Below are 24171 nucleotides of genomic sequence, written 5' to 3'. Positions count from 1 at the left end.
TGCACAGAATGACCAACTCTGCTTAGAAAGAAAACCTTGAGGGTTATGGTCGTGGTGATGAAGGAATTTAGTAGTTTTTGTGATGTACATGAGACAAAGTGTCAACTGCCTTTTGTACTTCATAGATGCCAAAGGCAACAGCCTGCTTTCAATATCCAGTGCAGAATTTTGTAGGGAAATGCAGTAAACCTGGCTCAAATTGGCTTGTTTTCCCTGACTTAGGAGCAGGGTGCATGACTGAGCAGGCTGTCTGCTGCTTGAAATCATGTCAAAGCCACATTCTGAGCTGGGCTTTGATTCCCAGCACTCCTTGGTCTCAGACCTGGGGAGTCTGTGCACAAAGAATCCATTGTGTGGTAGGTAGGGATGGTTGCAATGTGGTGGGAAAAGAAAGCTTGAAATTTAGCACTTAAACTCATTTGTTCAGATCTTACTGTGATTTGGAGGCCCTCAAAACATGCATGGCTACCTTGTTTATGCATTTGGTATTGGGGATTTGGCTTTTGTTCAGCAAGCGGATGCTTGCATAGAGGTGGGAATCTCTATGGGACAAGGTGGAAACAAATCTCACTCAAACTTGGGTTGGGTTATCTTTGCAGGTTGTTGATTTTTGGCTAGTGTAACTGCTGATGTGGTTTTATATCTCTTTTTGCTTTTCTCCTTGCTACCAGAGTACTTTGGATTGCATGCAGGTACTGCAATAATCCTGTCAAGCAGGACACTTTCCTCCTCTGTCCTGGCTTTGACAGTTGCTTGATATTCCTGTTTTAACTATACTCTGGAAAAGATTGCAAGAGTGTCACCTTTAAGAAATAAATATAATTAAAGAAGCTGCCACTAGGAGTTTGATAGAGCAGCTGCTTTTCTGTTTAAATGCTTTGCTTTCTCAACCAATTAGAATTTTGAGCTTTTATTGGACTTTGACAGATTTTTCAGATTTGGCCAACTGTGCACCTTCTCCATACATCACACACATTTGAAGGTCTTTGGGGAACTACTTGCAGTCCAAGAGTAAAGCATTTCCTTCAAAACCAAAAGCAATGGCAACAACACTGCAAGTGAAAGAGTCATGAAGAATAATACCTGCTGGCTTTGTAATTGCTTGGAAGACAGGAAGCTGAGATTGCAAATAGTAATTTTCACAGAAGAGGTAGTAACTAGTGAAGTAATAAAGGTATTACAGTCTGGGAGCTGTGCTGGTTGGCCTGTTGGCAAAAGATTTGGAGAAAGGGCTTCTACTGAAGTGATGGAGTTCATACCTGACAGAGAACAGATTCTGGCAATCACCTTCAAGTCTGACTGCAAATCTGACTTCAAATCTGACTGCAAAAAGCTGTGAGAAGGTCTCATGAGTAATGGGGAGATAAATGACAGCACTGACTGGGCAAAGGCATGCCCATGGAAGAGAAGCAGCCGTTACCAAAAAATGTATACCAAAAATGTATACCGTATACCAATACTATGGGCTCTCAGTTACCTGTTGTGACAGGAAAGGCAGATTTTGAAGTATCTCTTTTATAAATAAAATGCCATCTCACTTCATAGTACTGGTCTTAAAGGCAAATACAGTGTTGAGAACTTCTTTTAGAAAGGGAATTATTTTCTTTTCCGAAGAAAGTCTGAGGACATCAGGGTATGCCCACTTTCTGTAGAAGTAGCACCCACATCTCTGTGGAGTTATAGATGTTCCTTTAATCCCAGTGTAACTTCGGAGTTAGTCCTGCTTTGAGCAGGAGGTTGGACTGCAGACCTTCAGAGTCCTCTTTCACCTAAATCATGATTCTCTGATTCCCAAAACAGGTAGCAGAAGATATGGAGAAAGGTAGCAAAGGATGTCTGGATGGGGAAACGTCCTTTGTAGGAGGAGAATTGTAACAAAGCAGTCAAGGAGAGTATCTAAGAGGACAGGGCTGAGCTGGTAGTGGTTGGGTCTAGCTCAGTGAGGGAAATCGGTTCCTGAAATTGGTGGTCAGTTCCGGAATTGGTGGTCAACGTGATCCCTCCAAGCTCTGCTCCCTGCTCTTGCAGCCTTTTCTGGTAATCCCACTACTCAGTCTCAGGTTGGTGTATGGCTCATCTTTCTTCCCCTTTTGGGATAAGCGTAGATGCATAGACACAAAAGTCTCCTGTCTCTTCTGTGTCTGGGGCTTGGTTCTTGCTCGTTCTCTGCAGCTCTTGACCTTGTCCAGGGGCTCCTCTTCCTTATCCCCCAGCTTCCTAGCACTGCCCTGGAAACTTGCTGCTTGCCTAGCCACATGCAAACCTCTGTGAGTAGTCTGCTGAGAGGCATTCATTGCGTTGCAGAGGAATCCTGTACAACATGACCTCAGTGACAGGGAGTTGACTGAGCAAGTAGAGAATTACAGACACTTCTGAAAGTTGCTCGTGGCGTGTAATAATCTCTTTCATTGCAGGGGCAGTTACTCCTTGCCACACTTCAGACTTCACCAGGCTTCACTTAAAGACTGAGAATTTCTAGCTACTTGACAGGAAACAAATTATAAAACTGACAAGTTTAAAACAGGTGTTTTATGCTAAAATAAAAATGGGTGTACACTCGGAAATTGGTAAGGAGTGGGATAGAAAGATTTTGCAGTACTCTGAGACCAGAAAGAAAGCTTTATCCAGGTCAAAACTGTTATTTTTAGAGCTTCTTAGGAGACAGAAAGTCTGTTTCTAGAGTATTTCAAAGGCATGATTTAATTTTTGAGTTGGAAGGAGAAAAAGACATTTCAAAAACATTTAATAGAATGGAAAATTTTGAAGAGCACGCTGCAGTCATCTGTTTTGATGTGACTTACCTACGCAAAAGGACTAGATGAGTGACTACAAACCCTGGTGTGATCTCAGCCCAAAGAGAAAAAAGGGAACAAATGTCACCTCGCACAAGGCAGAGCCTGTGCCTCAGCCAGATGCACTGATGCCAAATGAAATATCTTCTGCGTGATCTCAGTTGAAGAATTTGTGATGAGAAGTTTGCATCTAGCACCAGCACTATGTGTCTTCTTATTACTTGAAGGGCATGAGCAAGGTCTACACAGGAAAACCGTCTAGGAAGCCAGACTAAGCTACTACATGGTGGCAAGAGAGAGGAGAGAGAAAGGAGCAGTTGTGTTCTCCTGGGAATATGCCTGCAGCTAGGGAGGGTGTGGGGATGTGTAAGGACAGCCAAGACTTGGCAATATTTTGGAATGGGAAGATATAGAGATGGTAGAAAGAGAACACTATAAAACAGATAAAAATGCTTACCTAGCAGTGTAGTCTTAAGCTGAAGGAATGAGTCTTTCCCTTTCCACAGTATTTCCCCAATGCTCCCCTGCATATCATCCCGTTGGGATGTAGCTTTCTTGTACTCAGCATGCATTTTCCTGGAGCAAGTCATCCCTATAGGACCTGGTGGCAAACCACGTGGGCTGCCGGCATCACGCCAACATTCTGCAGTGCGGGCCATGGTGATGGTGCTCTGTGCCCTTCCTAGTGTCTGGAAGTCATGCCCAGAACAGCTTGTGGGGAGGCCATGGTAAGGTTGTGGGAGCTTCCTGGAGCTTCTGGGGTGACGGAGGAAATAGAGCACTGGGAGAGCAATTCCTTTTGCAGACATGATATTAATGCCCTAATAAACATGCAAAGCTATCTCAGTCTTTTTCTTTCCAAAACTTACTTACCTTTGACTCATCACATCCTCTCTTGTGCAAGACTTGGATAGGACATTAAAGTTCAAACTCAACATTTCAGAGATAATTCCTAATTGATCTTGTAGTCAGTCTCCCAATAGATAAGGAGTCTCAGGTTTTCGAAGATACTCTAGGTGCAGAGCTTCCAATTGCTATTGACCATTCCTGGGAAGGGCATACAGTTAGGTCCTTGCAGTCTGAGACCCACTCAGTTTCTGAAGAGTTGTAGCAAAGACAAATGCTGTTTGGAGCCTCAGTGGTGATTTTAATGTAGGTTTGTGTCTCATCTTGTGTCTCTCCTGTCAGGCCCGGGTGAAAGATCTAGAAGACCAGTGCCGCAATCAAACAGAGCAGTTCAGCCTCCTGTCTCAGGAACTCAAACAATTCCGACTTCAAACAGGAAAAATTGACCTTCTCACCTCTACACTGGTGACTTCTGAGCTTCCTCTTGCACTGTGCAGCTCTAGCCCACAGCCCCACTGGGAGAAAGGTAATTGCTGGAGATGCCTGGCCTGTGGTTGTTTTGATAAGTGTGTCATTATTTGTGTAAGTGGAAAGGTGTGAAGAAAATAATGCAAATGTTTTTTGGGGATCTCTGTCTGTATCAGCTTCTGGGATCTCTGTCTGTACCTCTCTTTCTCTCGTAAATAACCAAAGTTCATTTTGTAGTCACGGAGAGAACTTGGCGCTTCTCTGACCAAATGGAGCCTAGGGTGCCCAGTCTGTTGCACGGTTAAATGAATCGCGCTTACTGAGACATGAGCTGCTCTAAAGAGTGTTTGCTCACTGTGATACTCGCTTTTGATCTTGTATTCTGACTGCGGCTAAAAGTAATGGATAGGTTATTTTATTGCAGATTCAACTGGTCCTGCATTGCTCACTCACCAAAGCACAAAGAAGGTTGACAATGAAGAGACTGAGTTGGAGTCTTCACAGCGGGTTCCTGATGCTGCTGTTGGCTCCCCAGTTTCTGCTACTGGTTCTCAGAAACACGCCAAAAAAGTTGAATCTCAGTCGAGCTCTTCAAAATCAGAATCCATGCAGAACAGTCCAAAATCCTGCCCAACTCCAGAGGTCAGTATGGGAGTCCCCTCTCGGGCCTGTCCTTTCTAGCCTAGGAATGCATTGCAGAGAGCCCTGTATTTCCTGGTGTTGCGTTCGTTCCCTCTGGCTGACTGAAGAAAACCATAGCAAAATGAGAAAACCTGTAGGAAGAATTGAAAAGGTCTTGGATGCCCATGTCAGCAGTGCTCATTTGTACATATTACTGCAGTTTAGGAAGGAATCAACTGACTAGACAGAGCACTGTGGGCTTGGAGAAGGAGGCAAGTGGGGAGGTCATATGGTAAGAAGTGTGGGGAAGCTCTGGTTAAGCCTCAGCCATGGTTGCAAGCATAAAGTTTACAGACTGTTACTTTTAGCATGCTGAGGGACTACGCCCAAACTATTTTTGTCCCTGAGCTGTAAATGAGGGACTCGAGCTTCTTTGCTTGTTCTCTTAGGCGTACTAGTTTCATTTGTTCTAATACACCATGATACATAATACACCAAGATGCTGAGTTTGTGCTAAGGGGTGAAGTTAATAGGCTTTGCCTGTTTGTGTCACCAAGAGACCATAGATGGTGGTTTCTTCTCTTCCCCAGGAGCTCTTATGTAGTATTCCAGGGTTCATTTAAGCAGTCTTTCATACTCACTGCTGTACGCTTGATATGACAATTTAGGGTAAGCTAGTGCTGTGAGTGGGGCTGGGTGTGACGGTGTAGGAGGCAGCTCTTGGTCTCTTAGTTCACTGATGTTTACTGAATGGCTAAAACTTTGGAGGCTACATGGAGTGCCACATTATACATGTGGAGGACATTGAAGTCTTGAGCTACAGAGCCCAGGATATTAATGAAGGATGTTGGTGTGCCAAGCAGTGCCTACCATTGTGTAAGGTCTGAGAAGTTGTCATCATCAGTGATAAAGTGATGGTCACACCTGGAAAGGAACATTTATCTGACTACTATCAGTTCTGTAGTGGGAGAAATTACTATTGTTCAGTGTAATTACTGTTGTTCAATGTCTCCCAAAACATCTTCATAGACAAGCTCAGGAAGTGCGGCCTAAATGAGTGGACAGTGAAGTGGATTTACAATTGGTTGGGTGGCAGAACTCAGGGTTGTGCTCAGTGGTGCAGTCTAGTTGGAGGCCTGTAGTGTCCCCCAGGGGTCAGTACTGGGTCCAGTCTTGTTCAACTTGCTCATCAGCGATCTGGACGAAGGAACAGAGCGCACCCTCAGCAAGTTTGCAGATGACACAAAGCTGGGAGGAGTGGCTCATACCCCAGAGGCTGTGCTGCCATTCAGAGGGACCTCGACAGGCTGGAGGGCTGGGCCAAGAGGAACCTCCTGAAGTTCAACGAGGGCAAGTGCAGGGCCCTGCACCTAGGGAGGAATAACCCCAAGCACCAGTACAGGCTGGGGCTGACCTGCTGGAGAGCAGCTCTGCAGTGAGGGACCTGGGAGTCCTGGTGGGCAGCAGGCTGACCGGGAGGCAGCAATGTGCCCTTGTGGCCAAAAAGGCTGAGGGGATGCTGGGCTGCATTCGGAAGAGTGTTGCCAGGAGGTCATGGGAGGTGATCCTGTGCCTCTGCTCAGCCCTGGTGAGGCCACAGATGGAGTATAGCGCCCAGTTCTGGGCTCCCCAGTAGCAGAGGGACACAGAACTACCGGAGCAAGTCCAGAGGAGGGCTACAAAGATGATGAGCGGGCTGGAGCACCTGTCACACAGGACAGGCTGAGAGAACTGGGTCTGTTTAGCCTGGAAAAGAGGAGAATGAGGGGAGACCTCACCAATATAAATATCTGAGGGGAGGGTGTCAAGAGGATGGAGCCGGTCTCTTCTCAGTTGTGCGCAGTGACAGGACGAGAGGCAACGGGCACAAACTGAAGCACAGGAGGTTCTGGCTCAATATGAGGGGGCACTTCTTTACTGGGAGGGTGACAGAGCACTGGGATAGGTTGCCCAGAGAGGCTGTGGAGTCTCCTCCTCTGGAGACATTCAGAACCCACCTGGATGCCATCCTGTGCAAGGTGCTCTAGGTGATCCTGCTTGGCAGAGGGGTAGGACTAGATAATCTTCAGAGGTCCCTTTCAACCTTAGCTATTCTGCGATTCTGTAAGAGGAGGCTTGGAAGCCACCCACCATCGCCATGAATACCTGAAGAGATCAGCGTGCAGAGTTTTTGGTTTCAGCAACACATAGGTATGGGAACATTCCAGAGTGTTAGCCAGGCTGTTTAAAATCTACTCCAGTTGTCTACCTTTGGGTGTTACAGGGTGCAGGTGTTTGTTGTCTTAGGATATGGTGCAAGATTGCATTACAAGGAGCACACTACCCTGAAAAGGTGCTCTGAACTGTTCGAAAGATTAACTTCTGCAGTTCATATACTGGAAAAATATCTGTTGTGTGTTCCCAGTGCTTGCAGTGGGCATTAATATACTTAAAGAGTCTTAGGGCGGAGAGGGATTCTTTAGTCAGGTAGATAATGATAGGACAAGGGGGAATGGTCTTAAACTAAAAGAGGATAGATTTTGATAAGGCATTAAGAAGAAATTCTGCATGGTAAGAATAGTGAGGCACCAGAACAGGTTGCCCAGAGAAGCTGTGGATCCCATCCCTGGAGGTGTTCAAGGCCAGGTGAGATGGGGCTTTGGGCAACCTGATCTAGTGGGTGATGTCCCTGCCTGTGGCAGGAGGTTTGGAACTAGGTGATCTTTAAGGTCTCTTCCAGCCCAAGCCATTCTATGATTCTGTGATTCATCAAAAATACATTTGCCTTGAGGTGTATTTTAAAAAGGCAGGTTGAATTGGCTCGTTGGCACAGTTTCAAATAAACACAAGGTAAGTGCATTTCCTTAGAAAGAATGGTTGCATTATCTAAATTATTGCCATTAGATATAAAATTTCAAAAATGTCAATCATAAAAGCTTAACACAAATATCTGGAATATGCTTCTGCCAGTAGCCACCAAATGCATTCAGGGTGCAGAACCAGCTTAGGAAGGTCCTTAAGAAGCTCACTGCTAGCAATAGAGAGGCTATACCAGGAAGATGAGAGCTGTATGCTCACTCTGTCACTCTGTCTCTTATATGCTTTCCTTCTGCATAGGCTACTGGCTGTTATCACAGCCAGGTGTTTGGACTAGATAGAGCTGTAGTCTGAACTGATGGGGCCTTTTAATATTCTGAAAATACATAAATGTTAGATTGAAGTGTTTACACGTGCTGCAGGGGAACTGCCTGAATTACAAGAGCTTAGAGATTTAGAGATCTAATGCAACTATAAGGCTCCCTTGGTTCAGATTACCATTTGTATTTCATACCGGGTCACAGAGATAGGAGGAAGTGAATTTACTGCATTGGAAATATGTACAGTGGAAGGGGCTTCCAGAATTTCAAGTCTAATTTCCTGCTCATAGTGGGACTGCCCACCAACACTGGCTCAGTGAGGCCATGGCTTTACCTAGCTGAGGCTTCAGCAATGGGAGATCCCCCAGCTCTGTGGAAACCTCTCCCAAGGTTGCATCACCTGCCTGGGCAAGGAGTTTTTGCTAATGTTCTGGAACCATTGAAACTGCAGCTTGGAGCTGTCATTCTTAGTACTACTTTTTCACCCTAAAAATCATTCTTCTAGACTAATCCTTAACCCAAACTGGCCAAACTCACCACATACATCTGCTTAGAGGACTTGTTCACTACTGTTGGAACCTTTTGAGCATTCCTTCATTCTGATTTTGACCATATCTAATCCTTCATCTTTAATGTGTTCTTTTTTAGGTGGACACAGCGAGTGAAATGGAAGAACTGGATGTTGACAGCATCTCTCTAATGCCAGAGACATGTAGCCAAGGCCCTGCAAAGCTCCAGGTCTTCTTGGCTCGATACAGGTAACGTGTCATCTCATTAAGGTTAGACAGGTTATCTCACACTTGCCTAATTTACCCTGATCTATGACATGAACCACTGTTAGGGATGGCTGTCAGGTTCAATCATGTACCTGACTCATCTGTTGGACTTTTTTTTTGGTGACTTATATTTCCTCCACAAGCAAATCCTGTGCATTCAGCATAACAAAAATATAGCAAGCTCGTTAGCTATTCAGCAAGCGGCACTGGTTGAAATTTTTCTTTTGAAAATGATTTTGCATGGAAAATTGAGTTCTGAATTGACCCATTCCTTGGTCTGAGTTTTAGAGAATTGTGTAGCCTTCTCCAAGAAAATCTTATTCCAACAATTAAGAAAACTTCAGCACAGAATTCCTGACTTGAATTTTGGCTGAAATCTTTATTGTTATTAAAAACAATGTAATACTGAAGAAGGAAAGAAAAACGCCGGATTTTTCAGTTCATTTTTGCTGTCCATTGAGCTGCTATGGTCAAAGCCAAGTCCAACTTTACAATTCCAAGAATGTTGGCATATGATTCAGCTTTTAGACTGTGGACTGGAAGGAGGAGAACTGGGATGATTCTACACTTGTTAGGAGTAGGTCAAATATGACCTGTGTGTTCATGTCCTAGTCTTGTGCCCATAAGGTCTTGCTCAGCTCAGAGAGGATAGCATTGCTTCAGCATGCTGGAAACCGTTGTAAAGACCGAAGAGCAGGAATTGGCAGTAGATGCTTACAAGTTTCTTTATGAGGCTTTTTCCTCTACTAGGCTCTTTGATCGGCTTGTGGGTAGGTAGATTAGAACTGCCTGGAGCCCAAATACTGTCACCAATGCATTTATTTAACAATTTAATGTGCTTTTGGACTGCCATTTAAAATGTGGAGTTACAGCACTGGGAGTTGGTTCTTGACAACTTGAATTGTAAGGACTGGATAACTACGAAGGCTAGAAACCTTTTCTTCATTCATATGTAACATTCTTCTGCACAAATCAGCTCATTCTTAGGGTTTGAAACATGGGAATTTTGAGATTCTTTGCTGTGCTTATCCCCGACAGTTGTATGGCTGGTAAAGTATGCTTTACATGTTTGAGGCACTTTGATTCAGAGCGGTTAGGTGCATGAAATGTAGAGAACTATGTACATAAAAGAGTTAAGAGTGCAGGTGAATCTAAGGATGTCTAATTCAGAAATGCAGAATCCTACAGCTTATTTAGTTGATATGATCAGGAGAACAACAGGCACTCAGGTAAATCAAATCTTTTTAAAACACTTTCTTGAGTCACTCTGATCTGTTCCTTCAGATGTCAGAAGACATCTCTTCTGCCACTCAGCAAAGCACTCCTAGCTGCTATTCGAACATGGAGCAATATAATGTTGGTTATATATAAAAGCATAAACTGGAGTCTTGACCTTTGTCTGTGGAATTTGCTGCTTACAAAATGTGGGTGCAGCTAAAATGTAAGCTGATCTAACAGCACAGCTTGAAGGCGTTGCTATGAACGTTGCTGTATGAAGTAAGGTTTCACATTGTGACTATTTCAGCTACAATCCATTTGATGGACCTAATGAAAATCCAGAGGCAGAACTTCCACTGACTGCTGGAGAGTATATTTACATCTATGGAGACATGGATGAAGATGGCTTCTTTGAAGGTGTGTTCTAGTGGAAGTGGAATGTGACTGAACTGCTGTGGAGATTTGATCCCATTAAAAAAAAAAAAAAAAAAGTTTAGTGAATCTTAAAAGCTCAAGATAAATGTTTTCTGTCCAAAGCTAGTTTGCTAGTGAGGAGAGCAGGTTCTGTTGGAAAATAGTTTATTTGCATCACAATTAAAGTCTAAAATGCGAAATCCTGGTCTGGTGAATTCAATGGGAATTTTGCCACTACTTTCCATGGAGAGGACCAAGTTTAACCTATGGGTGCCTTCTGCAGGTGGTCTCTTACCCTCTTTCCAGTGGCTGCCTGCTGAGCCATGGACCACAGGCAGTTGATAGTCTTGATCACCTCTTGCTCTTTTGGGCATAGTAAGGTGTAAGCTAAGCAGTCCAAACCACAGTCTTTATCCTGTTTGGTGTTATACAGTGTGTTTCTCTTTTGGCACCTTTGAAACGATGGTCCTCATTGACTAATGGGTGGATGGAATTGAAACAAAGAATTCTGGACTGTAAAATGTAGCGAAGTTTCTTTGTAGAGTTGGCATATGTATGGGGATATAGGGACCTGGTTTATTCAGGTGCTTTGCAAGAGCTGAGGCAAATGCATGCCATGTTGCACTGCTTACTCTTTGACTGCCCCTCCCTTCCTCCCTCCCTTCTGCCCTCCCTTCCATTTCCAAGCTTCTCATGTATTTATTTATTTATTGTTTAAAGAATAAAAAGATTATTCTTTACTAATGTTTTTTGCTTTCCCTGCGTTCACTTGATTTGCTGTAGGTAGAATTTGAAAGTAGGTTCAGTCCCTATACGGTGTTCATTTAATACTGATTTGATGGTTCTTGCACTTATGAAGAGTGCTGTGGTATCAGTCATCCCCATGTGTCCTTTCGGGATATCTTTATTACAGAAGCTAGCATAGCAAAGGAGGGAACTAAAAAGAAGGCCAGAGCTGAATACAGAACTGGATAGATGGAATTCCATGGGGAAATGCTGTGAAAACCAAATCTGTTTGGCTGGGAGAAGACATAAAATAGCTTGCATAGTTTGTGAAAAATAGAAAAAGACATTTAAGTTAGTAAAAGAGCTGTGATGAAGAACAAGAGGATAATGAAGTAGGAAAAACCTGTAAGCTTAACCCTTAATTACACAAAACACTCTCTGGTTAGTTGACTCTGAAGTGTGTAGAGCAGTGAGTTATCTCACTGTGGACATCGGGATGTAACGAGAGCAGCTGTAGGAAATGGAGCAAACTTGCCCAGGGATAACATCCCAGAGCTTTTTTCATTCCTGACTGCAGTGCAGTTATGACCTTGCATAGACATTGTCACATTGTCTTCACAGATGGGTTGGAAGGTTGAATGGTAGGTGCAGTGGTAACAGGTTTCCTGTTTTTTGTTTAGGGGAGCTGATGGATGGCCGGCGAGGGCTGGTTCCCTCCAATTTTGTTGAGCGAATTTCAGATGATGACCTCATGACGTTTCTGCCTTCGGAGCTGAATGATCTCACCCATAGTTCATACCAGGAGAAAAGTTTTGTCAGTGCAAGCACCAGCAGTGGAGATAAGAGTGATTTCTCCATTGAAGAGAGTAACATCAGTCCGTTGGTCAGTAGGGCAGAAGGAGACCAGGAGGAAGCTGTTAGTCACACAGCAGTGCCTTACCCAAGAAAACTGACTTTGATCAAGCAGCTTGCCAGAAGCATAGTTGTAGGCTGGGAACCACCACTTTTGCCGACTGGCTGCCCAGACATACAAAGCTACAATATCTATGTGGATGAAGAGCTACGTCAAAATGTGAAGAGTGGCTTTCAGACCAAAGCAGTGATTGAAAAGCTGGATTTAAAGGCGAAGGCTTACCGTGTGTCTGTGCAGAGCGTGACAGAGCAAGGCAGTTCTGATAAACTGCGATGCACTTTCTTTGTGGGGCAAGATTTTTGTTTGGCACCGACTATGCTGAAAGTCAGAAGCGTCACTGCCACGTCAGCAGAAGTCACATGGCTTCCCTGCAACAGCAATTATAACCACGCAGTGTATCTCAATGGGGAGGAATGTGACATAACAAAACCAGGAGTCTACTGGTATGCTTTCCGCAACCTGCAGCCAAGCACTCAGTATGTTGCCAAGCTGGAAGCCCGGCCCTTGAAGACTCCTTGGGAAGAGGTCCCAGAGGGGCAGGAGCAGAACTCAGCTGTGATACACTTCACTACCCCACTAGCAGGTATCAGAGCAGTCGTGCCCATTGCCACTGTGCAGGAAGTGCTTGGGGCAGAGAGCTTTGTCAGTACTTTGCTGTGAAACCTTGGAGTAAGGGAAGCAAGGTTTATTAGGATCTGAGGTGTGAGATGCTGTACTGTTTCGTCTTAATGTTTTGTTCTTCTTTTATTTTAAGAATTTATTACTTCTGTTTTCATTTGCTCTGAGAAGACATCCCCTTTGCTGATTTGAGCAGCATGCCTCTTGGGACATGGACAATCAGTTTTGCTGTGACCTGCACTTACCTTGCTCTAAGGGTTGCTGCATCTTGGCCTCAGCTACTTTTGCAAAGTTTTGTTTTCTGTGCATTAACGATTTCACAGAACAAGAGCACCTTATCTGCTCTGGTTTTGTCTTGCACTTCCCAAGACTTGGGGTTCTGCAGTGACAAGCCTGGTGTGAGAGTTTTCTTTTTGATCAAAACAGGGGTTTAATTTAGTGTTTTGTTGTAGTGAGGTAAGCAAGAAAAAAGTCTGTTTGTTTTCTCAAAGGTACGCCTGATGCTCCTCTGGATGTCCAGGTAGAAGCTGGTCCCTCGCCAGGTATCCTAGTTATCAGCTGGTTACCTGTCACTATTGATGCCGAAGGATCTTCCAACGGAGTTCGAGTCACCGGTTACGCTGTGTACGCGGACGGGCAGAAGGTATGGAGCTGATACTGTGCAAGGCTGATGTTTGTGCAGGTGGGTGGCTGGAGGCTTGTGCAGGGCCAACGGGGCAGCCTCAGAGCCTCAAGACATCGAAAGCAGCCACTGGCTGTACAAGTCAGGCATGTGATGAGTGTTAATGTCACTGTGGTGCTCCTGTGACCTGGACAGGACTGAGAGGTACTTTGTGTATTCATGAGAAGTGGAGAAAAAGGAGGACAAGGCCATGCTCTAAAAAGGGAGGAAACGTGTTTTTTTTTCTTTTTTCTACTGGGAAGGGACTTTTCTGATTAATACCTCATTAGCATGGTACACAGGGGCCAACTTTGCTGCAGGTTGGTAACTTAGGGCAGATCCAGATTTGTGGGATCCCAAGTGGGGACCCAGTAACTGCAGAATGGTTAAATTGCTTTGTCGTGGCATCAGTAGGGAGTTTCATCATTCCTCATAAGGGTGCTTAGCTTGTTAATTTGATTCCAGTCTTCTTCAGAACATAGTAACAGTTCCTTTCTGTTGACTGTCTTTCATGTATGTTTTTTATCCCAGCATTACAGTGTCTTCCTTTTCCCATGTTTGTGGTGTGTCCAGCTGAAACATGGGTGGGGAAGAGGCATAATGGTGCTGCCTCACCATGGTGCTGCCAATAAGCCCCAGGAAAGTTAACAACTCATCTTTGCCAGTGATGTTATACCCAAAAGCTGTGACTTTCTCTTTACTGTTAGGGGACACTTCTTAACTTTGGGTTCAGGAGCTACCTTTCTCAGAAAGGCTGAGCTGGGCACAATAAATAACTGCTTCCTGGTTCTTTGCTTGCAGGCAATAGAAGTTACTTCTCCAACAGCTGGGAGCATTCTTGTGGACTTGTCCCAGCTTCAAATGTTCCAGGTGTGCCGGGAAGTTTCTGTGAGAACAATGTCTCTGTACGGAGAGTCAGTAGATTCAGTTCCAGCCCAGATTTCCTCAGTCTTGCTGAGAACATCTCGTCACTCTTCACATTCAGATTCTGCTGTTTCTGCTACTTTTACCTCTAGACTACCCTGCGGAGACCCCAGGGGCTCTCTGTCTGCACGCAGCCCACCCACACACCAGACAGTGGCACTTCTGCTTCGACAAAAAGTTTCCACTGATATCTCAGATGCCAAATTGACTGATCTTTCTTCCAGCCACGATGGCTCAGCACGATCTCTGCCAGAGAAAGCCTCCTCACCACCGCACCTCTACTCTCCCAGTGCTTCCTTGGTGCACACCATAGGCACTTTCCCAGAGGGATCAGGCGATGCACAAGACAAGAAATGCCTGACTGTGCCTCCTCAGCAAGCTGGCAGCACAGTGCTCCCTGGTGAGGGCACAGAGCCTGGCCCTTCAAAGGAAGCAGAATTGAAAGGCTCAGACGAATGGACAGAGGTGAAGGTAAGCTTAACGTCTCGTGCCCAGTGCCTCGTGTGCTGGGAAGGAGAATGAATGATTTTGGGGAATGGAATGACATGCTGCTGTTTGTCTTTCTCCTGTTGTGACGCGCTGTTTTCTTTGGGTCATCATCCAGTGGTTGGCAAACCAGGAAACAAGATTGGCTGCTGTTGTGTGCCTGCAAGAGCAGAAGAACCTCGCTGCTTGATTGCATGTGTGCAGCCGGAGCATGAGTAGAGTTAGGAAAGCAAGAACTCCTTGGGACTGGATGGTGAAAAGGATGTTCCTACTGTTTTTGATGTCAGTGTTAGTCAGGCATTGCTGTTGTCTTTGACTTGCAAGAATCTTCTCCAGTTGGGTGGACTTGCACAAGGCAGAGTAGGCCCTGTAGCAAGAAGGGGCACTGCCCAGTGAGGTAGCAGTGTCATAGAATCACAGAATGACTGGGGTTGGAAGGGACCTCTGAAGATCATCTAGTCCTACCCCTCTGCCAGGCAGGGTTACCTAGAGCACCTTGCACAGGATGGCATCCAGGTGGGTTTTGATTATCTCCAGAGGAGGAGACTCCACAGCCTCTCTGGGCAACCTATCCCAGTGCTCTGTCACCCTCCCAGTAAAGAAGTGCCCCCTCATATTGAGCCAGAACCTCCTGTGCTTCAGTTTGTGCCCGTTGCCTCTCGTCCTGTCACTGCGCACAACTGAGAAGAGACCGGCTCCATCCTCTTGGCACCCTCCCCTCAGATATTTATACACATTGATGAGGTCTCCCCTCATTCTCCTCTTTTCCAGGCTAAACAGACCCAGTTCTCTCAGCCTGTCCTTGTGCGACAGGTGCTCCAGTCCTCTGATCATCTTTGTAGCCCTCCTGTGGACTCGCTCTGGTAGTTCTGTGTCCCTCTGGTACTGGGATGCCCAGTACAAACTGTCTGTATTTGTGCAGCTGTCAACAAAAAGAAGCAGGGCAGAAGGACTCTAGCTGTCAGATTAAATATGAGATCCAGACCTGCCTAGCTCTTGCCTAAATTCAGGGGGCATTTAGAAACTGGGTGCTGCAGTGTCTATATCTCCTTTGGAGTCTGATCCTGTAAATATTTGCTAAGCGTGTCTGGTACATAAGGACAAAACTGTACTTTGTTGAAAAATGCAGTGGAGAGAGGCTGCCTTTTTTAGATAAACGGTTAGCAAAGGAGATGGCTGATGAGGGCCTGCCTGATTTACCCTCCTTGTTCCTGTCTGTGCAGTTGTACTCTCTGTCCATATTCTTCACGAAATCCCATTTTCTTCACAGCACTTACCAGCTCCAGGAAGTGCTGGGATAGTGTCCTCACCTCCAGCTCAATCGAAGCTGCAAGCTAGTGCTCGGGATGTTCCTCTGGAACAGCAGAATGGGAAATGGCCTGGTGGTATAGGTTGGGCTCATCTTGTTCTTGCTGCTCTAAAACTATTTGTTGATATGCCTCTGTGGCCTGGATGTGACATATGAGGTGGCCGGACTCGCAAAGGTGCAAAGCACAGTGCTGTAGTGGAAGGGCCCACCTTCAGGTAACTCTAAGGAGGAGTTTGTTCCAGGACAGGCCAGCCTTCCGTGCTACAAAATTGACTGCCAAAATCTTCATGCACCGATGACACAGAACACGTGGTATTTCAGACAGAGCAGTGGGGTTAAGGGTCCCCTTTTGGTTCACAAGTGTTGGATGACATTTCCCCCGGGTTTCTTTTTGCTCCCTGCCAAGAAGGGGCTGGGTGGGGGGTGCAGCAGACTGGTGTCATTCACCTCAGAACTGCTGGCAAGGAGGCCAAGGCTGAACTTCTCAAACTGTCCTTCAGGGGTCCTTTGCAGAAGAGTAGAAATAGAGCATGCACTGGAGGGGCGCAGGAAGGTCCTGCAGACGATGCTGTTATCCTGGTGATGCCTTTTTTTTTTGGTTTGCTTCCCAGATGGAACAATCTGTAACCAAAGCGCCTGAGCTAGAGACCCCATCTAACGGTAGCCTGAAGATACGTATGGAGACCTGCCATACGTGCTCTGTGGAAGAGCCACTAAAAAGTCCCAGTACTGAAAGAGAAAGAAGAGAGACAAAGGAGAAGCACTTGAGCCCAGAGCCTGTGCCTGCCCCAGGCCAGGCTGACAGGACAGAGGGCACCTCCCGAGATGCAACCACAGGTGGGAGCAGCTGCCAGGAGTTCCTGAGGTTGTCCCCTGGCAAGGAGGTGATGAAAGAAATGTCCAGAGTGAAAAGAGAGGTTTGTTTTGTACCTTGGTCAAATTTCTGCCTATGGAGGGGGATATAGATTGTATTTGATATCCTTTTTTTTTTCTTTCTTTTACAGTCTTAAGCTGTACCCTTCTTTGCATGCTATAAAATGTCTGTCAGTTTTGTGTGTTCATGCACATGTTTGTGTGTGCATGTGCCAATTGCTGCACTGGGTGCTGTCCAATTTTTTTCCTACCACACTTTTAACTGCATGTGTATGAGAGAAAAAAAGTAAAATGTTACTTTATTGCTGAAATAGAAATTGTTTTGGTTTTCCACAGCAAGAAGAAAAACTGTCTGAAATAGGAAGACGACAGCTCACCCTTTTTGCTGAGCACAACCGTAGTTCGGACCTTTCGGATATTTTGGAAGAAGAGGAAGAAGATGAACTGTCCTCAGAAGCTCTGGAAGAGAAGAAATGGGATTCAAGAGAGCCCTGTTACAGGGAGAATGGGGAAAAGGTAACCTGTAGCAGAGTGATGCTTGTGGGGAGCGCCAGTGCAGCCATCCCATGTCATCAGCTCACAGGAGAAGGTGCCGGTCTGGGCCCAGCACTCTCAGTAGTGCTTGACTAAGTTCCTGCATGCTCTGCTTTTACTCCCAGCATTGTCTTTAAGCTGCTAAAATGCAAGTTCTTTGTGAGAGGGGAGGGTGTTTATATGTAATAAATGTGCCTGGGGTTTAATTAGTTGGAAAAACACACGATGTAATGTGAACTTAGGACCCAGGGTGAAAAATTGATTGTATTGATCAGGTTCTTAATGTAGATGGAAACAGTGAGCACAAAGGAGTCTGTAAAGTCCACCCATCTATAGATTCTGTACCAATCCACCATCCCTCCAAAGGGAAAATGGTCATGTAATATCTTGGCCTTAGTCCTGTACACACTCCTGAACATGAATCATGTCGTGCAGATGATTTTGTTTAAGCCTTGGTGTTCTCTGAATGGAAGGATTGCTTGTGGGAGCAGTGCAATGGCTTTGCAATTCAGATGTTACAAGCGAGAAAATACTGCTTAAGTTGAATTAGGAGCTATAATGTTTGTTCATGTTACAAGTTCAAACAGTTAAAGCTGGCTGGAGTGTTACAATGCATCTGCATCAGGAAATGTGCGTAAAACCGCATGACTGGGAAGGGATATGCAATCACACAAACTATGGCAGTTGAAATGAATGCACATGAGGGAAGGTATTAAGGCTGGATGACTGAGAAATTAGAAAGGTTTGCAGGAAATGTGATCTGCCTGTATTGCAAGAAACACCCTGGTTTCTTTCATGTGATCAAAGAACAGTTGTAGTTCACTGATGCTGAACTGTGTGGCTCATAGCCTGCAGCACAGATGGGATGGATCTGCTGAGCATTAAATAGACAGCAGCAGAAACTGCAATGAATCTGGAGTAAATCTGCTGCTGCTTTGTCCCCTTTTGAAGGGGGTTCTGCTTTGGCGGGGAGGTTGGACCTGCAGGGCAGTGTGTCAGGAGAGCCTGGAGGCTGGAGACATGGGCTCCCTGGGAAGAACATGTTGAAAGGCTCTAGGTTGTGCTAGGAAAAAAAAAAGTGATAAAAACAGTTAAACAGTTTCCCTGGAAGGAGAAAAAGGGGAAATGAGAACAGTTAGAAACACCATTACTAGTCACCTTTTCCTGGACATTTTATTAGCCTGAAAGTGTTTTTTTGTTTGTTTGTGTTTTTTTTTTTCCCCTGACAAAGAACTATCAAAAAACCCGTGTAGACTCTGATGGGTTGAGCAAACTGGTGCTTCTTGACCTGGTAAAGTGATTGTTTTCTGTTCTGGCAATGCAGAGTTGATGGCATGAGCGTGACAAGATGCTGAATGGGTAGGGGGCATCAGGGGGAAGGACGATTTAGGGCACAGAGCTCACTACACTGCTTTGTAATGTAGAGGAAGATGATGGCTGAAGTCGGGCCAAGCCTCGGCGGGCCTATTTTCTAGGCGTCTGCATATTTAGTAATGTTCTGGGTTGTTTCAGGTCTCCTCAGCTCACTCAGGATTTGTGGGATAAAAGAATGGAGGGGTTCTGATTTTAAAAAGTGTAGTCTCATTTATGTTGTTTAACTTTCTTCTTGATTATTAATGGACCTCAAAGTCCCAGACCCTTCTCACATTACAGAATTTCATTATCCTACTTCTTTCAAGTATGAGGCAGTGTTTCTTTTCGTCAAGATTTGTGTTTTCTGAGTCCCTGGATTTCTTTTGTCTTGATATAGAAGCTCAGACTTGCATAGCTGCAGCTTCAACTTGCTAGAAACCATTTATTATATTAAAACTCAAAAGCAAAGGCCCCAGTTCTGTAAATGTCTTACTAGACTGTTTTTTATGGTTGCATTTATAAATTGGCATGTTACTAATTTGTGCTAACAAAGTAGGGCCTTGAGTGCTCGTCCTATGGAGAGTTTTAGGAAGCTGAGCTTGTTTGGTCTGGCAAAGAGGAGGCTAAAGGGAGGTCTAGTAGCTGCTTGCAACTATTTGAAGGATGATTACAAGGAGGAGAGAGCCAAAGTCTTCTTGTGGGTGGCAAATAATAAAGAAACAGGCAAGAGCCGTGAGCTGCAGTTTGGCTCATGTTGGCCATTAAGTACAGACTTCTTTCCTAGGAAGGTGATGCAGCCCTAGGATGGATCTCGTGGGTCAGAGGTGCAGGAGCTCCGGTCTTTGTTGTTTTCCAGCCTCAGCTAAGCAAAACACTGCTTTAGTGTTTGCAACAGTCCTGCTTGCAAGTAGGAGATTGAACTAGACACCTCTGGAGGTCCCTTCTAACCCCTTCTAAATATGATTCAAGACCAGCTTTTGCTTGGAAAAAGTTACGGAGGTTGAAGTGGTCAATAGGCAGCTTCCAACTGCCTTTTCACCCTATCGTGGTTCAGTTTTTAATTATCTCTGCATGGGCAGGCTCGTGGCTGTAGCTTAAAACATCAGTAGCTACATATGCTTTGTTAAGTACTTATAAATGTTTTTAGAATGTCATGGTACAAATTACCAGGGAAGTTGGACCAGAGACCTCCAGGCATATCTTCTAAGCTAAATTATGCTGTGTTTCCAGGATTCTACCCTTTTATTTTACTATAAATGTGGTAAAAGGCAAAACATAACTTACACAGTCGGTCCAAAACAAGTTTTAAAATTCAGTGTTTTTCCAAAAGTTTTATGTGACCTGGTAGGCTCTTTCCCAGATTGCAAGTGAGATAGAAGTATGCGTGAGCCCACTGAGATAAAGGACTTTCCTGTATATTCGTGGCAATGCTGCATTAACCTGGATTTACAGGCAATAAACTACTGTAGAGCTGGACCTTGACAGATGAGAGGAAGGGTTTGGGGAAGGTGCTTTATAGCAGAAACATCTTCAAGTTGTCCTGCTATACAGAGTCACTTCCTTATGTTCCAGTGTGAGGACAGAGAGATAAGGGAGGACTCTGGGTCCCTGTGTGGGCACAGGCTGTGAGCCTGGTCCTTGTGGAGGGAGGAAGCTGACCGGCTCCAACGTGCAGCGAGCAACTACGGAGGATCTATGTTGCTCCTGGCCCGTCATCCCAGACTGGGAATGCTGGAGCTGTGGGGAGTCCAGCAGGCGGGATGGAGGGCGTTGCAGACAGTTGTCTGTGCAGAGGCAGAGCCTGGGAGGGAGCTCATCCATGCATTGGCCTTTCTCGCTTTCTGCTGCATTGCTAGTTCATCTGATTGTCTTTGCCAGAAGACCCATTGCTATTGTTTGCTTCCTACCCTTGCTTCTCTGCAGACCACAGTCGCTGCTTCATACCGCTGTGCTGGGAGGGAATCCACTGTAACGCTGTCTCTCTTTTTAATGCACATTTCTTCTCTTTTTTTTCCTTTGCTTGTCCTGGCTGTTGCTTTTCTCGGGGGCTGGGTACAGATGGATCTTTGTGATACTGACAGCGATGAGGAGATTCTGGAGAGGATACTAGAGCTCCCACTTCAGAAGAACCACAGCAAGAAGTTGTTTAGCATCCCTGAAGTGACTGAGGATGAGGATGAAGATGAGGATGAGAAGGGTGTTATGGAGGAAAAGGCAAATGCTCAGGACTCCTTGGAAACGCCTACCTACCGTGCAGGAAGGACCGAGAAGCCACTCAGCATCCAGGAGCCATTTCTAAAGGCAGATGGTAGTGATTCTTCCCCAGATCTGTCCGCTGAGACCTCACGGGATGAGCGTACTGTTAAGGAGAGCAGAGGGCATGCTGACCATGCAAGCCCTGGCTTTGAGCCTCTGGGCTGGAGTCAGAAAAGGGCAAACTGGAACTGGGGCTACCAGGAGAATGATCCAAAGCCTGGGACTGGGGCAAGCTCCACTCAGAGCAAGAAGAAGGGAAATAATTATCGAGAGAAGATCCGGAGTCGGCCTGAGATGGGTAGGAAGAGACAGAATGATCTCTCAGAGCATTGCAGTCGTCTGCTGGGCAACTGCAGCCAGATGGGAAGTGGATTGTACAGAGCTCCTAGCCTCAGGGAAGAGCTGAACATTGTGAGCAGCGCTGGTGGTAAGGAGGGGTTTGATGTGTACAATCGGGCCAGACAAGGAACCTCACGAAGAAACCACAGGAAAGCAGTGGTTTCAGGGTTTGGAGAACCTGCTTTGGCGGCAGCACGCTGCTCCAGCCCCAGGAGCCTGGAAATAGACGTTGAATATGACTCTGAAGACGATCAGGATTCAACCTGTGCATCCCCCCCTGAGAGCAGGCTGTGGCCAGAAAGGTCCCAGAGCTGTGTGAGGGATTGGAGTGATTACTCCAGTCAATCTGAGGTTGTGCACACGGATGGCAGAAGGGACCTGACCAGACTGGAGATGTTGGAAGAGCAGGACATGGAGTGGGCTGGGTATCCAAACGAGCACCTGCGATTCTTCTGCCAGGAGAAGGAGGCACTGAGGTGTGAGAGCAGCTCTGAGGAGCAGGGCTGGGACCTGGACTGTAAGTCACCTGTCTGGAGAAGGAGGCTCGAACATCCTTGGAAGGGGATACGTAGCACCTCCTTGCACAAAAGGGTTGGGTGACTTTTCCTATTCTGGTTTTGAAGCAGCTTGCAGTGGCGTTAGCTTCCCTTCTGCTTCCCTGGCCTGCCTGTATCTTGTTTTGTTCAGTGTTGTCCAGAGAAAGGACCCTCTAGGATCATCCGGAAGAATATCTGGGAGATTCTGTAGTTCTGTGCTGCTTCGTGCCTTTTCTTGTATTAGCTGCTTCTGCTTTTCCTGCTAAATGACTGAGTGTCACCGATGCAGTATTCCTTTTCGCACTGGGTCTTCCTACCTACAGCAGGAGGCTGTGGGACTCAAATGAGAATCCCTGGTGAAATAAGTTGATTTGTGAAAGCTTTGTGTAGATGATGACTGTAATGTCATTGCCTTCCTTTGAAATGCCCTTTCCTGCGTCCTTGCATCCCCGGTGCCAGGCTGGGTGTCTGCCTGTATTTAGTTCTCTTTTCCACCTCCCATAGTATTTTCAGCTCTAGAGTGTCCCTGAAGAGGAATGTTGCATTTGGATGCACTGCGCTTTGTGGAGTGCATTTAGGCTGAGCGCTGTTCACGTGAGTTGGAAGGCAGAGGCTGCTACTAACTCTCTGGTGGTTCCTGTTGCAGGCGTCTGGTAATAAAGATCCTAGGGGCCAGGAGCTGTCTGGCTCAGCTGCCTGGCAGGCTCCCAGCAGAAGAGGGAACAGGAGCGTAAGAAGAAGTCAAATGCAGAAACCTTTGCTCTCTAGTCCAGGTGAGTGGGGAAGGAGGGGAGGGTCATGCAGCAGAAGAGAGGGAGGCTGTTGGAAATTGCATGGGGGATGCTGATAGTATTTTAGCCATGCAGGTCTATGGCAGGGAAATGGTGCTTACATTATATCTGATGTGTCGCCTGACTACTTCCAGGTCCTCCAAGGAGTGCTGCGTCAGAAACTGCTGTTAAAGATGATGGCATTAGAATATTTGTGGCCCTCTTTGACTATGATCCTGTTTCTATGTCTCCTAACCCTGATGCAGCAGAAGAGGAGCTCCCGTTTAAGGAGGGGCAGATCCTGAAGGTAGGAGCAGATCTTAGTGCACATCTACTCTATATGGAGCCATCTCTTGTTCCAGGGACAGCATAAACTTTGGGAAGCAGAGCTTCCTCGTCTTGGGAGTTTCCTTAGATTCCCTTTCTCTGTTGTCTTTGCATCTTGGTCCCTGTAGTGTAAACAGTCCTTGGCCTCTCTTTTGCCTTGCAGGTGTGTGGAGACAAGGATGCTGATGGCTTTTACAGGGGTGAATGTGCAGGAAGAGAGGGTTACATTCCATGTAACATGGTATCTGAAGTCCAGGTGGAGAATAATGAAATCAAGAGGCAGCTCCTAAAGCAAGGGTTCCTTCCTGCCGACACACCAATGGAGAGCATAGGTACTGTATCTCCTTTGTGTGTGTGCTGTGCTATTGCCCTCACGTGTCCTTGCTGAACTGTAGAAAGCTCAGTTGTGCTGTCAAGTTTTGTGGCCAATGCAGCCCACCAAAATGGCTCATCCTCAGGATCTGAACGCTTGTTTAGTGGCAACAGTAGTGGCAAGCAGGGATATCTGAGGTCTTGGTTCATACCAGATTCTAGTGCAGCACAGCACTGCCCAGAGCTGCATTTGCAGCTGCTTGAGTTGGTCCAGTGCTTGAAGTGTTGTGCTTTTGAACTCCACACAGAGTTTGGTGAAGCTGATCCTCACTAGAGGAGGAGGAACAAAAGTTTGAAGAGCAGCTGAAGTTTGTGAACACAGTTTTCACTTTTGTGCTCTCCCTTGTTTTGTGAGTTTGTAACTGAGCCTGTAGGCCCTTAGGTGACAGAATTTGCAATGTGGGAAAGGAGGAAGATGGGCAGAGACTCGTAGTGAATGGTAGGAAGGGTGTGAGACAGCAAGGCAGTCAGGCGAGAGTGTACAATGGGCAGACCTTGGTCTGTGGGCTGTTTCTCAGTCACTCCCTGAAGTACGTGGTTCAGTGGTTTACGCACTGCAGGGGCTTTCCTGTTTCTTTCCACTCATGTTCAGAGAGAGGAGAGGAACCTTCCCTGGGATTTGCAGCAATTACTGCTTGGGCTGGGTTAGTCTGCAGTTGGAGGGCTGTGAGCTGCCCTGAGACTGCTGTCAACAAACTGTGTCCCACCTGCCTGTCTTTTATCCCCCCGTCTCATCCCGTGCTTGTTTTTGTACTCTCTGCTACCAGTGGCAATTCTTTGACCTTTTCCACTTGTGAAAACGAGAGGAAATTTGTGGTTTGGCCAGCCACCTTTTCCTCACCAGTTCAGCAGGCTGAAACAGCACACGTATGGGGTTTTTGGGTGCTTGGGGTGGCAAAGGACTGAGCTGTTCTCACAGGCAG

General features: G+C 46.0%; 1 protein-coding gene across 1 annotated transcript in view; it reads left to right on the top strand.

Annotated features, from left to right (window-relative positions):
* Positions 1–24171, top strand: part of TSPOAP1 (TSPO associated protein 1) — a 55393-nt gene that overhangs the window by 17309 nt on the left and 13913 nt on the right. The window contains exons 10-21 of the mRNA XM_035559213.2: positions 3981–4164; positions 4531–4748; positions 8492–8601; positions 10145–10254; positions 11658–12473; positions 13000–13151; positions 13971–14564; positions 16500–16805; positions 17098–17277; positions 22426–22552; positions 22705–22856; positions 23040–23208. Coding sequence (XP_035415106.1) covers positions 3981–4164; positions 4531–4748; positions 8492–8601; positions 10145–10254; positions 11658–12473; positions 13000–13151; positions 13971–14564; positions 16500–16805; positions 17098–17277; positions 22426–22552; positions 22705–22856; positions 23040–23208 — 3118 coding nt within the window. The remainder of the gene's footprint in view (positions 1–3980; positions 4165–4530; positions 4749–8491; positions 8602–10144; positions 10255–11657; positions 12474–12999; positions 13152–13970; positions 14565–16499; positions 16806–17097; positions 17278–22425; positions 22553–22704; positions 22857–23039; positions 23209–24171) is intronic.

This window comes from Cygnus atratus, chromosome 20 (assembly GCF_013377495.2).
Source record: "Cygnus atratus isolate AKBS03 ecotype Queensland, Australia chromosome 20, CAtr_DNAZoo_HiC_assembly, whole genome shotgun sequence".
NCBI lineage: Eukaryota > Metazoa > Chordata > Aves > Anseriformes > Anatidae > Cygnus > Cygnus atratus.
This window is presented reverse-complemented; position numbering and strand designations above follow the sequence as displayed.